We start from the raw sequence: 14833 nt of genomic DNA, 5'->3' as shown, positions 1-14833 counted from the left end.
GCCTGCACCTTTGGTCCTAAAGGAGAAGGCAGGCCTGGGTGGGCATCCCTAGGTGGGTGCTTTTGTTACCAGATCCGGAGCTGATGCTTGCACGGCTGTGTCTAATTAAATCTGCAAACCATGGCGATTAAAAACAACAGAAAGGGGTGGGCATCTTATGTATTTTAACGAGTTTACTACTTCGGCAGAACTCCAAAATTAAAAAAAAAAAAAAAATAGAAAAAGAAAAAAAAGAGAACAAACCCACAACCTTTAGGTTATTCATCTAATCCAAATCCAAAATACACTCGATGATTACATTTCAATCAGATCCGAAGATGGGCTGGGGGTGGGGTCGAAGGAAGATTTAAATTGCCCCGTAAACTCCAGGGGGTAGAAACTTTGCCAAGTTCAGTTCTTGTATCCTCAGCGCTTGGAACAGTGAGTGGCGCATAGTAGGTGCTTCCCTTAAATACTGGAGTGAGTCTACGCACGAAATTGTGCGATTCAGGGGTGAGTTTTCCGGGAAGGGGGATGAGGGGTGGAGAAGGCCTCTAGCTTTTGTCAGTGTCACAGGAGTCTTGGATCCCCAAAGGGTTAAAAACCACTTCATAAAGACAGGGACATGAAATTTATTTGAAATCAATGTCAAGCATCAGTTATTCGAATCCTGGGGCTTGGCCAGACCCGGGCGTCTGGAATGATCTACGTGCTTAAATACACCACTCGCCACCATTTTCTCCAGGTAATTTTCCATCCCTGCCCCCACCGTTAAGGGGAAGAAAGTGCTCCTCGGATCCCGGCCGCCCTGGCCTCCTGCAGCTGCCGCGGGGGCGGCCCCCAGTGCACCCCTGGAGCGCCCGGCGCGGGGCGGCCGCCCGGACGCGCGCGGGCCTCAGGCGCCGCCGGGACCCCAGCCCCCCAAACTTTGGCAAGTTGCGGGCGCCGAGCGCACCCGGAGGCGCGGGGCGCGGCCGCAGGCGGAGCCGCCCCCTGACGCCGGGCCGCCCCCTCCCGGCCCCGGCCGCCCCGCCGGCTCCGCGGAAAGTTTGCGGCCGCCCCTGCGCCGCGCCCGGGGCCTGGGTGAGACTGCGGCGGCGGCAGGGCGCGGACGGCCATATTTGCCGGCGCGGCCCGAGCCGCCGACAACAAAAAGTGCGCGGGCGCTCGGCGGGCGCTCGGACGGGCGCGGGGCTGCCACGCTGCCGCCCGGCCTCGCCGCCGCCGCCGCCGCCCTCGCGGCCTGGCCCCGCCGCGCCCGGCGCGCCCGCCGCCCGGGGGGATGTCTTACAAACCGAACTTGGCCGCGCACATGCCCGCCGCCGCCCTCAACGCCGGTGAGTGAGCCGCGTGCGACGCGCCCCGAGCGCCGCCAAGTTGGGGGTCCGCGCGCCCAGCCCCGGCCGGGGGATGCCGTGAGCGCCCGCCGAGGCCGGGGGCGGGGGGCTCAGGGTCCCGGCCCGGGGCAGCGCTGCCGCCGCCATGATTTCCGAGCCCGCGCCGCCAAAGTTCGCTGGTGCGCCCCGCACGCCGAGGGCCTTGGCTGGGGGTGCGGGGCGGGCGGCCTGGGGTGACCCCCGCGCCGGCGGCTGCGGATCGCAGGGAGCGCGGCGGGCGAGGGCGAGGGCGGGGGAGGCTTGTTCTCGTCTCCTTTTTCCTCCCGCTTCTGGGCGGCTCGGCGAGGGCCCCTGCCGGCGGGAGTCGGGAGCGGCCCGGGCCGCGCCGGGAGCGGGGCGCGGGGCCCCGCCGCCCTGGGGAGCGGGGTCGTGGAGCGGCCCGGGCGGGAGACGCTGCGGGCAGGGCCAGGCCCCGCGCGGGCCGGCGCGGGCGGAGGGCTGCGGGGCTGCCGCGGGCCCTGAGGTCGCGGGGCCGCCGGGACTGGGACCGGGATGGGGTCGCCGGTGGGCAGCGGACTCGGAGGCCGGGGGGCCTCGGCCGGGCGCGTGGGAGCAGGGACTGCCCCATGCGGTCACGCGGGGATCCCCGTAAGGTGTGCGCGGAGTGAACGAAGTTGGCGCAGTCCTGGGGCTGCTAGGGCCCGCGCGCGGGCGTGGGGGCAGGGGGTCACGCGGACGCCCCATCTGGGAGCCCCCAGGGCTGATCCGGGAAGGCCCTCGATGCAGAAGCCGGGAGGGGCTCCCCTCGACCTTCCTGGGGCTGCGGCGGCAGCCGGGCGCTCCCAGGAAACTCCTCCAGAAGTTGTCAGGCAGCTTCGGGCTGAGCCCAGGGGACCGAGGGAGCCATGGGGAGTGGGCGCAACATTGAGGGATTGGTAGGTGCCGGGCTTTGTGACCTCACTGGGGCCCCTCTTCTCTGACACTTGGTCGGAAACAGACTTCCCAAAAGGCGGTTGTGTTGCGGGGCGTGGGGGGTAAGGACTCGGAGGGAAAGGAGTGGCCCCGTTGGTCACCGGTGCCACGCTGGCTCTCCTGCTCGAGTTTTGGGCCTTGTTTGCAAACGTTGACTTCATAAACCTCCCACATCCGAAGTAGGACCCATAAAAACGATATTTAAAAAAACCTTGGACACTGAGGTGTAGGGGCAGGAAAGGGTTAATCGTCAGGGTGCTGAGGGAGAGTTGAATTGCTCACTTGTGGGCTCGGAGTCCCAAAGAGCAAACAGCCACTGTTTTCTTCTCAAACATTCTCACCTCCTCTGGGGTCCGCAGACCTTACAAAGACGGGCTTTGTTGCCAGGTAGGACTGCCAGCAGCGTTCTTCCTCTGGCCTGTGGGGAGGGCAGGGGCTGGTGTTGCCAGCCTGGGCAAGGCTGACAGCTCAGGCTTGACCTGGTGTCATTGGGGCCGGGGCCTTAAACTGGGACCTTCAGGGTTTGGGGTCACAGGGATAGCGGCACTCACGGGGACCCCTGAAGTCCTGTTCTGAGCTGGCTGCACCTGTATTCAGCTTTTCTTCTCTTTCTCCTGTGGAGAATTGCAGGAGTGCCGAGATCCCCAGATCTGGGCTTTTTGGTGCCCCTCCCTCTCCCCCATGGACCCTTTTGCAGAACCCCAGCTCCCCTCCTGCCATTTGCATCCAAGATGGACTCTCCGCTGCTGCCGCTGCTCCTCCGGCTTCCTTGTCATCATCCCTCACGCCCTGCAGCCCTGCCTCCTGCTCACGGGTTGCCAAGCCGCGGCCTGGCCGGTGGTGGCAGTGGCGGAGTTAGACAAAGCCCCTGCCTCCCCCGCCCCAGAGCCCCCCAGGCGCCCCAAGTGGCGGGAAGGCCGCCAGCTCCCCAGGCCCCGGCGCTCTTTGTCTGGCGTGGGGGCGGGGAGCCGCGCCTGGCCCCAGGAGCTTCCTGGCCTCTGCCAACCCCTCGCTCCTGCACACTGCGCTCATTGTCTGAGATGCGCCGAGACGGCCTGCGCTGACGTGGTCCCTGTGTCCCGGTCCCTGTGTCTGCAGGAAGGAGTGACCATGAGTGGAACTCGGGGCATTTCCGCCATCTCTCTCCAGGACTAGACACCCCCCACCCAACCCTGAACAAGGGACTGGCCTGGACAGAGCATTGGAGTCACCGAGCTATTGCTCCTCGTCCCCCCAGCCAAAATGGGACAATTTCTCATTCCTCCTTCCTCTCAGCCCCGCAAAACCTAACCCCAGTATCATCAAATAGTAGGGTCTGGAGCCTGTAGACCTTCTCTTGGGAAGCACTGCCTCTAACAAATGGAGAAACTGAGGACTGGAGGGCGGGGGGCCTGTCTGAGGTCACACAGCCAGGAGTGGCACAGCTGGGGCTGGCGCCAAGTCCAGTGGGGAGGACAGAAAAGGAGAGGTGAGGAGCAGTGGGCAAAGCAGTTGGGGAAGAGGACGGGGGCACACCGAGTTGATTCGAGGGTGCGTGGGAAGTGGCTAGCGCCCCTCCTGCCAGGCTGCTGGGATCTTGCAAACGCCCAGGGTGCTGTGCTCTATGGTCCCTCCCAGAGACTGGCCCTTGAGGCCAGAGAGGTGTAGCTACCAGGATCGAAACCCAGGTCTCTGCCAGCAGAGCCTGTGTTCCCCATGCCATGCTTGCTGCCACATCAGAAGCTCAGGAAACTGGGGTTTGGCTGATGTGGTGAGGGGGCGCTGGGGGACATCGCCCTGCCCAATTCCTGCAGTGGCCGTGGACGTGCCGGATATCGCGGGCGTAGTGCTTCCCCATCCCAAGCCGCCCATCCCTGTAGCACACGTGTCTCGTCATCCCCATGTGGGAGGCATGGAAACTGAGGCTCGGAGTGGCATGGTGCTCTGCCCAGTTCAGGATCCAAGTCCACGTTTCCAGGTCCAGCCCAAGCTGGAGCATAACCCTGGGCTGCAGTGGTGGCATCCAGGGCTGGCCTGAGACTCAGGGAGACAACTCGGGACTGTCCCCGCTCCCGGATGCTCCCGGACAGAGGGGCAGGTGCTGAGGGAGCTGGCTCCCTGCATGGAGGGGCAGGTGCTATGCTGTGTGCCCTGGGGCAACTCCCTCAGGTCCATGTCTCTAAATAGAGGGGCCTGGAGCCAGGGTTCTCCAGGGCTCCTCCCGGCTCCCCCAGCCTGAGGCCCTGAACTTCCTTCCTCCTCTGCCCCTCCCCTCACCCACACCAAGTGAGCAGCTGGTGGGTTTGGCCAGCCTGGCACCAGCTGTCCATCCCTGAGGCCAAGTCTGCAGCGCCCGCTGTGTGTGTGAGAGAGAGACCGTGTGGCTCTGGGGGCGGCAGGCGGGCAGCTGCCGAGGAGGACTAGGTAAATTCTCCATGGTTACCGCTGTTTGTCATTCTGCAGGATATCCTTTACCCGCTAATGGCCACTGGGACGCCATTGCGGGGCCGCGTGCTCCCAGCCTCAGACTCCCCTCCCAGATCCAGGAGGCTGCGTTCTGGGCTGGGCCCTGCTTGGTCACTGACTGCAGCCCTGGACAGGCCCCAATGTTGCATCCCATATGTGGGGCCTCAACCCTCCTCTCTTGGAATGCAGAGCCGTTGGGACATAGACTGCCAAGAGTCTGGTCCCCTCTTTGGGGAGGGGGAGACAGGCACAGAGAGGTTGAGGGGCTTTATCTGGGGCACACAGAGGCCGTGGTGTTCTCTAGATTCCTAATTTGATGTCCAGCATGCCTGTCTCCAGCCAGGGTTGGGTCTCAAATACTCTAAGGCCTTCCCATCTTCCCCGTCATTGAGCACAGCAGAGATTTCGGTGCATAGGACAAAAAGGCTTGGAAGCTCCGCTGGTTTGGACCAGCCTCCATGGCAGTGGGCTCTTGTGGTATGATGTGGCCTCTAGGTTCTCAGCCTCTGGGGCCAGGACACAGGGAGAGGGGATGGGCAGGGATGAGGCCAGGAGTGGCAGTAATTTTATCTTTGGGAGCAGCCCTGCTGCTTGGAAGGTTCTGGTTGGACAGGACGGAGCTCTGTGAGGACCAGCAGCTGCTACAGAGCTGGGGATGGCCGAGTGCCTTGTAGCTACATTTCATTATGCGTCTTCTACACTGGTCAGACTAGAGGTGGAGAGCAGGGTTCTCTATCCTGCTACAGTTGGTGGTGTGGGTCCTGGGCAAGGGCCATTGCAGGACCTGGAGTCCTTGCCTTGGTACAACTGGCTGAGCTGACTCCTGGCCTCTCTCTCCCCACCCCACAGCTGGGAGTGTCCACTCTCCTTCCACCAGCATGGCGTCTTCACAGTACCGCCAGCTGCTCAGTGACTACGGGCCACCATCCCTAGGCTACACCCAGGTATGGCAATGGGGGTGATGGCATGGTGGGAGGGCTGGGGGGAGACATGCTCCCCACCATCAGAGGAGAGAAGCTGGTGGAAGAGACGAAGGAGCAGAAAGTATGGGACAGAGCTTTCTCAGCCCAAGGCCCTGACTGGGCTCCGGCTCAGAACACATCAGAATGGAGGGCACTGGGGACTGTGTTTCGCAGGGACGTGTGAGGTGGAGCGGACAGGAGAGCACCAGGAAGGGGCAGCAGCCCGAGCTGCGCTGCGGCCCCCACCCCACGCGCTCCTCTGGTGGGTCTCCTCACTTCTCTTTCCTGGGCAAGTGAGGCCTGGCCTTGACCCTGGCTCTCCAAGCTGGGACAGAAAACGGCCGGTTCCCACTTGCTCTCCACGGGCGTGGGCCCAGCAGAGAGGAGGTGGCCTTGTCTCGAGAGCCAAGGTGCCTCTTGTCGAGGGCCAGTGTTTGAGAGTGTGGCCCAGGCGAGGCCGCTGCCTGGTTCCACCACTTTCCAGACTGTGACCCCCACTTGGTAACTGCCCAAGACCTGGGCTCCTCATCAGCCCAAGGGTGATCCTAGTACCCCCAGCCCAGGCTGGGGAACAGCAGGAATGGGGTAGCCACCATGTCAGCTGCACCCCACATCTCCAAGGGATGAGCCGCCCTGTCGAAGGTCCCAGCGGGAAGATGCTCTCCCTGGCTGGGCCCCAGTGCCAGTGTTCTGAGGTCGCCACGGAGCCTGTTCCTTGCCGAGTGGGCGGCTCCCCAGCCATGCCCCGCCAAGCCGTCCTGCCCCAGAAGGAGAAGCAGGTGCGGGCCGGTGAGCGGGACCAGCTGAAGAAGCGGTGGCTGTGGGAGGCCAGGCAGAGGCGCAGCCGGGAGTGGCAGTGCCACATTCTGGCCATGCGATGGCGGCGCCGAGACAGGCAGGAGGCCCATGAGGCCTGGAGGCAGTGCCGTGGGGAGGCAGAGCAGCTGGACCAAGATGAGGACAGGAGGACAGAGCGCAAGGCCAGGGGACAGAGGCGGCGGTGGAGGAGGGAGGAGGCGAGGACCTTGCCCAGGGAGCTGGTGCAGCTCTGGGAGGAGGCAGCCAAGGGGAGGTGGTCTGGGCTTGCGGGCTTGCCGGGAGCCCAGCCTCGCTGATCCGGGTGCTTGCTGTGGGGCTCCCAGTGGTGGTGGGAGGAAAGGGTTTCTGGGGGGTGGGCCCTGTGGGTGGGAGGATGAGAGAAGGGAATGCATTCCAGGCTCTGGCGGGGCCATGGCCGATGGCTGTGGTCCTGGTGGCCCAGGTGTGGCCTCTGTCTCCCCACTGGCTTGGAGGCTTGGCACCTGCGATGTGCCCTCCTACTCATCTGCATCCTGGGAAATGCTGTTTGGACTCTTTTGTGCCAAGATGAGCTGGTTCCCCTGTTTTGTTCATTGGAGATGATACACTTGCTTCCTGGAGGCGACTGGGTGGTCTTCCTGAGTGTGTGAGGATAGGAGGGTGAGGACCATCCCCCTAACCTGTAGTTGTCCCCTAGAATGGGACGTGCCTTGGCCCAGCTGAGGTGGCTACCCCAGGAGTCTAAGGCTGGACTGCGTTCCCTCCTCTGACCGGCCCAGGGGCCTCTCCACCCACCTGCCTGTGGCCTTGGGGTCAGGCTGCTGAACCCCTTTTTTTTTTTTTTGGAGATGTTGAGATGGAGTCTTGCTCTGTCGCCCAGGCTGGAGTGCAGTGGAGCGATGTTGGCTCACTGCAACCTCTGCCTCATGGGTCCGGTCCAAGCAGTTCTCCTGCCTCAGCCTCCTGAGTAACTGGGACTACAGGTTCCCACCAACATGCCCAGCTAATTTTGCTGAACCAATTTCTTTCTGATTCTAGGGAACTGGGAACAGCCAAGTGCCCCAAAGCAAATACGCGGAGCTGCTGGCCATCATTGAAGAGCTGGGGAAGGAGATCAGACCCACGTACGCGGGGAGCAAGAGTGCCATGGAGAGACTGAAGCGCGGTGAGCCCGGCCCCGCTGCCCTGCCGTGACCACAGGCTAGGCCTTTAACTCTGGAAAGACTTTTGGGGAAAACGTGGGAGGGCGGGCTGGGGATGGGGCTCCTTCATCGGAGCTCCTGTCTTGTTACAGAGTTGCTGTCTGCTATGGAGGCCTCAGGCAGGCGGTGGGTCTGGTGGCGAGGGGCCTGGGGGGCCGGATGCCTTCAGAGGGGTCTTCCGGGAAGGGCAGCCCAGCCAGGGAGCTCTTCTTACCCTGTGTGCTGCCAGGGGGTCTGCTGGCTTTCAAGGGTGTGTTCAAACCACCCCCCCACCCCCCCCTCCGCCCTGGCCGCCACCACTCTCCCTCCTGCCTCCTGCCTGGTCTGCTTCTGTTGGCCGACACTGGTCCTAGGGAAGCCAGGCTCAGGGTTCTTTGGTGTCTGCACTGCCCTCTGCTGTCACCTCTTTGGAGCGAGACCCAAGGAAGTGTGTGGGTCTGGGGCGGGAGGCTGAGAGCACTTTGTTCTTTAATGACTGGAGAAGGAGGGCAGGCAGGAGATGACAGAGCACAAGGGAACTCATGTTAAGGTGTGACTGCCCGGCTGATTTTGAAAGGAGGTTAAATAGATTGCTATCTCCTGAAATAAAAAGGGAATGGAGGGAGAGCAGGATTTCTATTTTAGAAGGCGATAGTGCAGCGGAGCCATAGCCCATGAACTCATTCAAGATGAGGGGAGACTGGTGCTTTTTTTTTTTTTTTTTTTGGGAGACGGAGTTTTACTCTTGTTGCCCAGGCTGCAATGCAATGGTGCAATCTTGGCTCACCGCAACCTCCACCCGGGTTCAAGCGATTCTCTTGCCTCAGCCTACTAAGTAGCTGGGATTACAGGCATGTGCCACCAGGCCCAGCTAATTTTTTGTATTTTCAGTAGAGATGGGGTTTCTCCATGTTGTCAGGCTGGTCTTGAACTCCCAACCTCAGGTGATCTGCCTGCCTTGGCCACTCAAAGTGCTGGCATTACAGGCGTGAGCCACTGTGCCTGGCCCGGGACTTGGGGTTCTTAAAAAGGCTGGAGAAGCGACCTGGGAGGGGAACATTTTTTTTTTTTTTGAGATGGAGTCTTGCTGTGTCACCCAGGCTGGAGTGCAGTGGCGCAGTCTCGGCTCACTGCAGCCTCCGCCTCCCGGGTTCAAGCGATTCTCCTGCCTCAGCCTCCCAAGTAGCTGGGAGTACAGACGTGCGCCACTATGCCCAGCTAGTTTTTGTATTTTTAGTAGAGACCAGGTTTTACCATGTTGGTTGGCCAGGATGGTCTCAATTTCTTGACCTTATGATCTATCCACCTCGGCCTCCCAAAGTGCTGGAATTACAGGCGTGAGCCACCATGCCTGGCCTGGGAGAGGAACATTCTTTGGTTGTAAATCTGTAGGAAATATGGGGGCTGTAGTTGAAGTCATGACCCCAGTGACATGAGGGCCAGTTGAGGACAGGCTGCTGCCAGGAGCGGGGTTGCTCTGGAGTTCATGCAGCCTTTGTGAAGAGGTTGACGGATCTCAAAGCTAGGTTGGGACCAGCAGGGTTAGAGGATGTGATTGAAGAGGGCCTGGGGAAGGGATGCAGAACCCAACCCTGGTCTCGCCCAGAGAGTTGGGTGGTCCCAGGGCCGCTCTCTGGTAGCAGGGGTGCTGGTTACCCGAATGGAAATTCCTGGGAAGATGCTGGGTCCCAAAGTCCAACAGGTGATTTGCAGTTGCCCATAAAAGGCACTGCTTCAAGTCAGCAAATGCGTACTAGCTGCCAGTCTTGCAGTAACAAGGAAGACCCAGTGCCTCCCCTTGGCCAACAGCCAAGCCCAAGCTGACCAAGCTCATGTCACAGCAGGGTGAAAACGTCATAGAGGGGTCAGGGAGTTAGGAGCGTAGGAGCGTTGTAGGTTGGTTGGCAACTGCAGCCCACGAGCCAAGAGCCAAGAATAGTGTGTTTTTCTTTTTTTTTTTGAGACGGAGTCTTGCTCTGTCACCCAGGCTGGAATGCAGTCGTGCGATCTCGGCTCACTGCAACCCCTGCCTCCTGGGTTCAAGCAATTCTCCTGCCTCAGCCTCCTGAGTAGCTGGGATTATAGGTGCTCACCACCACGCCCAGCTAATTTTTGTATTTTTAGTAGAGATGGGGTTTTACCATGTTGGCCAGGCTGGTCTCAAACTCCTGACCTCAAGTGGCCAACCGCCCTTGCCTCTGAAAGTGCTGGGATTACAGGTGTGAGCCACCGTGACAGGCATCGTTCTTAATGGTTGAAAAAAATAATGATTTTGAGACGTGTGAAAGTTATGTGAAATTCAGACTTAAGTGTTCATAAATAAAGGTTTGTGGGGCTAGGTGTGGTGGTGCACGCCTATAATCCAGCAGTTTGGGAGGCTGAAGCCAGGAGCTCGAGTTCAGCCTGAACAACATAGTGAGACTCTACAAATAATAATAAAACAGCCAGGCATGGTGGTGTGTGCCTATAGTCCCAGCTTCTCCAGAGGCTGAGGTGGGAGGTGATCAGGTGATCTGATCCTGGGAGGTTGAGGCTGCAGTGAACTGTGATTGTGGCCACTGCACTCCATCCTGGGTGACAGCAAGATGCTGTCTCAAAAAACATTTGAGTGTAGTAGTTGTGACACTGTGTAGCCTGCAAAGCCCAAAATATTTGCTGTCTGGTCCTCACACAAAACATTCTCCAAGGCTCTGAGTTAGATTCTAAGATTTGTGGGGCGATGATGTGGGATGTCATTCCCAGTGGCCTCTGGGAGTCATGGATTAGAAGGAACAGAATCCTCAGTGTCTATTAAAAGATCATATTTTATGAAGTTCAGTAGAGGCAGAAAGAAAAAAAGGTAACCACCAAACCATAGAGACAAAAGATTGGGGAAGATTCATTGGGCAGAAGGTAGCTGCAGAGTCTTGTGGGGATGTCCCCGTGGACCCAGGGTCCTGCATGGGCAGCAGTCAGTCCTCTGCGCCCTCATGTGTGTAGCTGGAGCCATTCTCTTGCTTACTTACGCTGGTCAAGCCCTTTCTAGAATTCAGACTGAAGAAGCCAGAGAAAAATCTCAACAGTGGGTCAAGCAAAAGAATTTGGGTGGAGACACGTCTTTTATTCAACAGTGTCATAGAAGGACAGCTTGCTGGTGCCACCTTGAATGCAGGAAAAAATGTTTAGAGAGACATGAAGAGTTGTGGTGAGGAGGTAAGGGCTTTAGGGGGATGGGACTGTTAGCATCCTTCAGGGTTGCTTGGATATAGGTTCCTCCAGTTCCCTTTCTGTCTGAGTTTTTTGTGGACAGGCCGTGGAAGGATGGATCCTCTTCCTGTTCCAGAATGGGCTCTACTGGCTGGTCCTGTGCACCGGCTGATCTCAGGTCTCTGCCTCTCTTTCAGGCATCATTCACGCTAGAGGACTGGTTCGGGAGTGCTTAGCAGAAACTGAACGGAATGCCAGATCCTAGCTGCCTTGTTGGTTTTGAAGGATTTCCATCTTTTTACAAGATGAGAAGTTACAGTTCATCTCCCCTGTTCAGATGAAACCCTTGTTTTCAAAATGGTTACAGTTTGTTTTTTCCTCCCATGGTTCACTTGGCTCTGAACCTACAGTCTCAAAGATTGAGAAAAGATTTTGCTGTTAATTAGGATTTGCATTTTAAGTAGTTAGGAACTGCCCAGGTTTTTTTGTTTTTTTTAGCATTGATTTAAAAGATGCACGTAAAGTTATCTTACAGCAAACTGTAGTTTGCCTCCAAGACACCATTGTCTCCCTTTAATCTTCTCTTTTGAATGCATTTGTTACCCATGGTGTTCTTTGTTCCTTTTCATAAGCTAACACCGCTCTAGGGATTTTGTTTTTAATGCATATTGACAGCACCCTTTACTTAGTAGCTGGCTCCCATTTGCCATACAGTGTAGGTTCTGCTTAATGTAACTTCTTTTTTGCTTAAGCATTTGCATGACTATTAGTGCTTCAAAGTCAATTTTTAAAAATGCACAAGTTATAAATACAGAAGAAAGAGCAACCCACCAAACCTAACAAGGACCCCCGAACATTTTCATACTAAGACTGTAAGTAGATCTCAGTTCCGCGTTTATTGTAAGTTGATAAAAACATCTGGAAGAAAATGACTAAAACTGTTTGCATCTTTGTATGTATTTATTACTTGATGTAATAAAGCTTATTTTCATTAACAATTTGTATTAAAATGTGGGTTCCTTGAATTCTTTTTTTTTTTTTTTTGAGACGGAGTCTCACTGTCACCCAGGCTAGAGTGCAGTGGCCGGATCTCAGCTCACTGCAAGCTCCGCCTCCCGGGTTTACGCCATTCTCCTGCCTCAGTCTCCCGAGTAGCTGGGACTACAGGCGCCCGCCACCTCGCCCGGCTAGTTTTTTGTATTTTTTAATAGAGACGGGGTTTCACCAGGTTAGCCAGGATGGTCTCAATCTCCTGACCTCGTGATCCGCCTGTCTTGGCCTCCCAAAGTGCTGGGATTACAGGCTTGAGCCACCGCGCCCGGCCGGGTTCCTTGAATTCTTACGTGGTTTTATTTTTTTGAGACAGGGTCTTGTTTTGCCACCCAGGCTGGAGTGCAGTAATGTAATCTTGGCTCATCACAGCCTCAACCACCTTCAAGCAATCCTCCCACTTCAGCCTCCCTAGTGGCTGGAACTACAGGTGTGTGCCACTACGCCTGAATAATTTTTAAAATACTTTTTGTATTGAATGAGTGGGTGTGTGGGGGCAAAAAAATTTTTTTTTTGTAGACGTGAGGTCTCACTATGTTGCCTAGGTTGGATCCTGGGCTCAAGTGATCCTTCCACCTTAGCCTCTCAAAGTACTGGGATTATAGGTGTGAACCACCATGCCTCATCTAAAGAAGTGCTGTTTTAAATAATCTCTCATGAAAGTGTTTGAAATGCTTGTTCCCCGGTGCCGTAAAGAAATAGCACTTGAACATTCATTTACTTAGCAAGGCCAGTTTTACTTCTTGCTGAAAGGCTACGCTCGCCAGTTTTGCCATGAGAGTACACCGAACAAAGAGACCGGGTCATTTATAACCTGAGGCGTCCACCCTACGGCTGTGTCTGGTTTCCACTGGCTGGAACGGGACCTCACATTCTCTATTTGTCCTCATTGGCTAGCAACTTAGAACTTTTTAAAAGAGGCAAAGGCAGAGGAGAACAAAGGAAGGAGGAAGTAACTTGTGGAATGGTGAGAAAGGTAAAAACACTTTTAAATAAGGAAGAGGAACAGGCTATGACCTAATGCTTGCTTGGACCAGTATAAGCATGCCAGGCAAATATTTAGGCTACACTGTGGGAGCTAAGAACATAAAGTACATTGATTTGTTTACCACGGCTAGCAGATAATTAAGAATGTTAGCATAGGTCTTTGAATAAATTTTGCTTCTAAGAGAAGTTACTATTTATTCCAAATTAAATGGGGAGGAAAGTCTTTGGAGAGGAACCTCTACTTTACTTTTTACAAGAGGTAGGAGATACCTGTTCAAAGTATATTTTCCCACCTGACCCGGAAACATTTTGGTGATGACATCATTAGCACAGTTGGCTGGGGAAAGAATGTGTTTGCTAAGTCGGAGGTAGGGATAAAGTGAAGTTGCATTATCGGTATATTTTAAATGCAGCAGCAAATGTAAGTGTATGCTAGGAAAAAAAAATACCAGAAGCAGTTTTTTCTTAAAAATTATTTTTTTTTTTAGATGGAGTCTCCCTCTGTTGCCTACGCTAGAGTGCAGTGGCTTGATGTTGGTTCACTGCAATCTCTGCCTCCCAGGTTCAAGCGATTCTCCCAGCTTAGCCTCTGGAGTAGCTGGGATTACAGGAGCGTGCCACCACTCCCAGCTAATTTTTGTATTTTTAGTAGAGAGGGGATCTTACCATGTTGGTCAGGCTGGTCTCGAACTCCTGACCTCAGGTGACCCACCTGCCTTGGCCTCCCAAAGTGCTGGGATTATAGGCATGAGCCACCCTGCCCAGCCAGGAGCAATATTATTGAGTTGGCCTATTGCCCCATGGTTAGGCCATTCTCAGTTCATAGGTGCTTATCCTGTGAGCTTTTGCTGGGTGCTAGAGGAATCTTTTTCATAAAGTGCGGCCCCTAAATTCAAGCTACTTCATAAGGTGCTCACTGGAAGAATCATCTGCTTTGGTGCCAGGGAAAAAATGGGCCACACTGGATGTGTTGAGAATCTACCTGGTGGTCTCTGACAATGCCTCTCAAAGGGATTTTAATTCTTACTCTGTATCTTAGGCCCTAAATGCCTGTAATGAGAATTTGCTTTGCTGAGCAGTAGACAAAGACAAATGAGACTTGTCTTTGATGCAGGCATCAGGCAAATTCTCAGCTGTGACAAGGCAGAAGGCCGGCAGGAACAGGCTCTAGGGAAATGGGTGCTGTGTCCCCTTCCTGCATGTGGCAGAAAGTTGCAAAGGTATGAGAGAGGAGACAAATGGGAAACACTGTCCCTCATCTCCAGCTCCAAATTTCCCTTCCTACTATTACTGATTTCTTAGGTGTCATTCTAGAGACTTTATTTTCTAAAGGCAGTTTGGGCTGGGGAAGGGTCTTGTACACTCGCAACAGGAGGTGTGAAATGAGCCCTGCATTGAATGTGTAAGCGTCCAAAGCAGTCACTGAGGTGAGAAGAGCCTTCATTGGCAGCCTCAAAGTGAAAGGTGTGCTTGAATGTATGCACTGGACATGCGGCCTAGGCTGCTGGACAGACTGCAGAACTGAAGCAGGCCCTGCAACTGGCAATCTCACAATGGCCTTCTCACCTCCCAGTATTTTTCCCTATTTGTTTTCTAGGTGGACTCCAGAAGAGTTCTAACAAGCCAAGTTATTAAGCATGGCTTTAAAAAAAACAAAACCAACAAAACTCTAAGGTCAAATCCAGCTTGAGTAATGTAAATTTATAAGCAATCAGATTCTGGAACCTCACCTTTACAAATCTTGCAAATGAACACGCAGGGAATGTATTTCTACATCAGAGGCACAACTGGGCATCATGCAGCCTAGAAGCTAATGGAGCACATGGACAAGGAACGGAGCCTTTAACTCTTCCAACCATCTTGTTTTCTTTTTTTTTTTTGAGACAAGAATCTTGCTCTGTCACTCACGCTGGAGTGCAGTGGTGCAATCTCAGCT

At 55.6% G+C, this 14833-nt stretch overlaps 1 protein-coding gene across 5 annotated transcripts; it reads left to right on the top strand.

The window, feature by feature from the left end:
* The first annotated feature begins 498 nt into the window (after nt 1-498).
* CDK2AP1 (cyclin dependent kinase 2 associated protein 1) lies at nt 499-11858 on the top strand. 5 transcript variants are annotated; one of them, XM_050748205.1, is made up of 4 exons: nt 499-724; nt 5583-5677; nt 7532-7658; nt 11058-11858. In XM_050748205.1, the coding sequence occupies exons 2-4, from the start codon at nt 5612-5614 to the stop codon at nt 11123-11125; spliced, it is 261 nt and encodes an 86-aa protein (XP_050604162.1). In that variant the 5' UTR covers nt 499-724; nt 5583-5611; the 3' UTR covers nt 11126-11858. The 5 variants fall into 5 exon arrangements, with proteins under 5 accessions (XP_050604162.1, XP_050604158.1, XP_050604161.1 ...); XM_050748201.1 differs by lacking the exon at nt 499-724 and adding an exon at nt 741-1316; XM_050748204.1 differs by lacking the exon at nt 499-724 and adding an exon at nt 1860-1969.
* Nucleotides 11859-14833: the final 2975 nt, after the last annotated feature.

This window comes from Macaca thibetana, chromosome 11 (genome assembly GCF_024542745.1).
Source record: "Macaca thibetana thibetana isolate TM-01 chromosome 11, ASM2454274v1, whole genome shotgun sequence".
Classification (NCBI taxonomy): domain Eukaryota; kingdom Metazoa; phylum Chordata; class Mammalia; order Primates; family Cercopithecidae; genus Macaca; species Macaca thibetana.
Note: the sequence above shows the minus strand (reverse complement) of the source record. Positions and strands in the feature narration are given on the sequence as shown.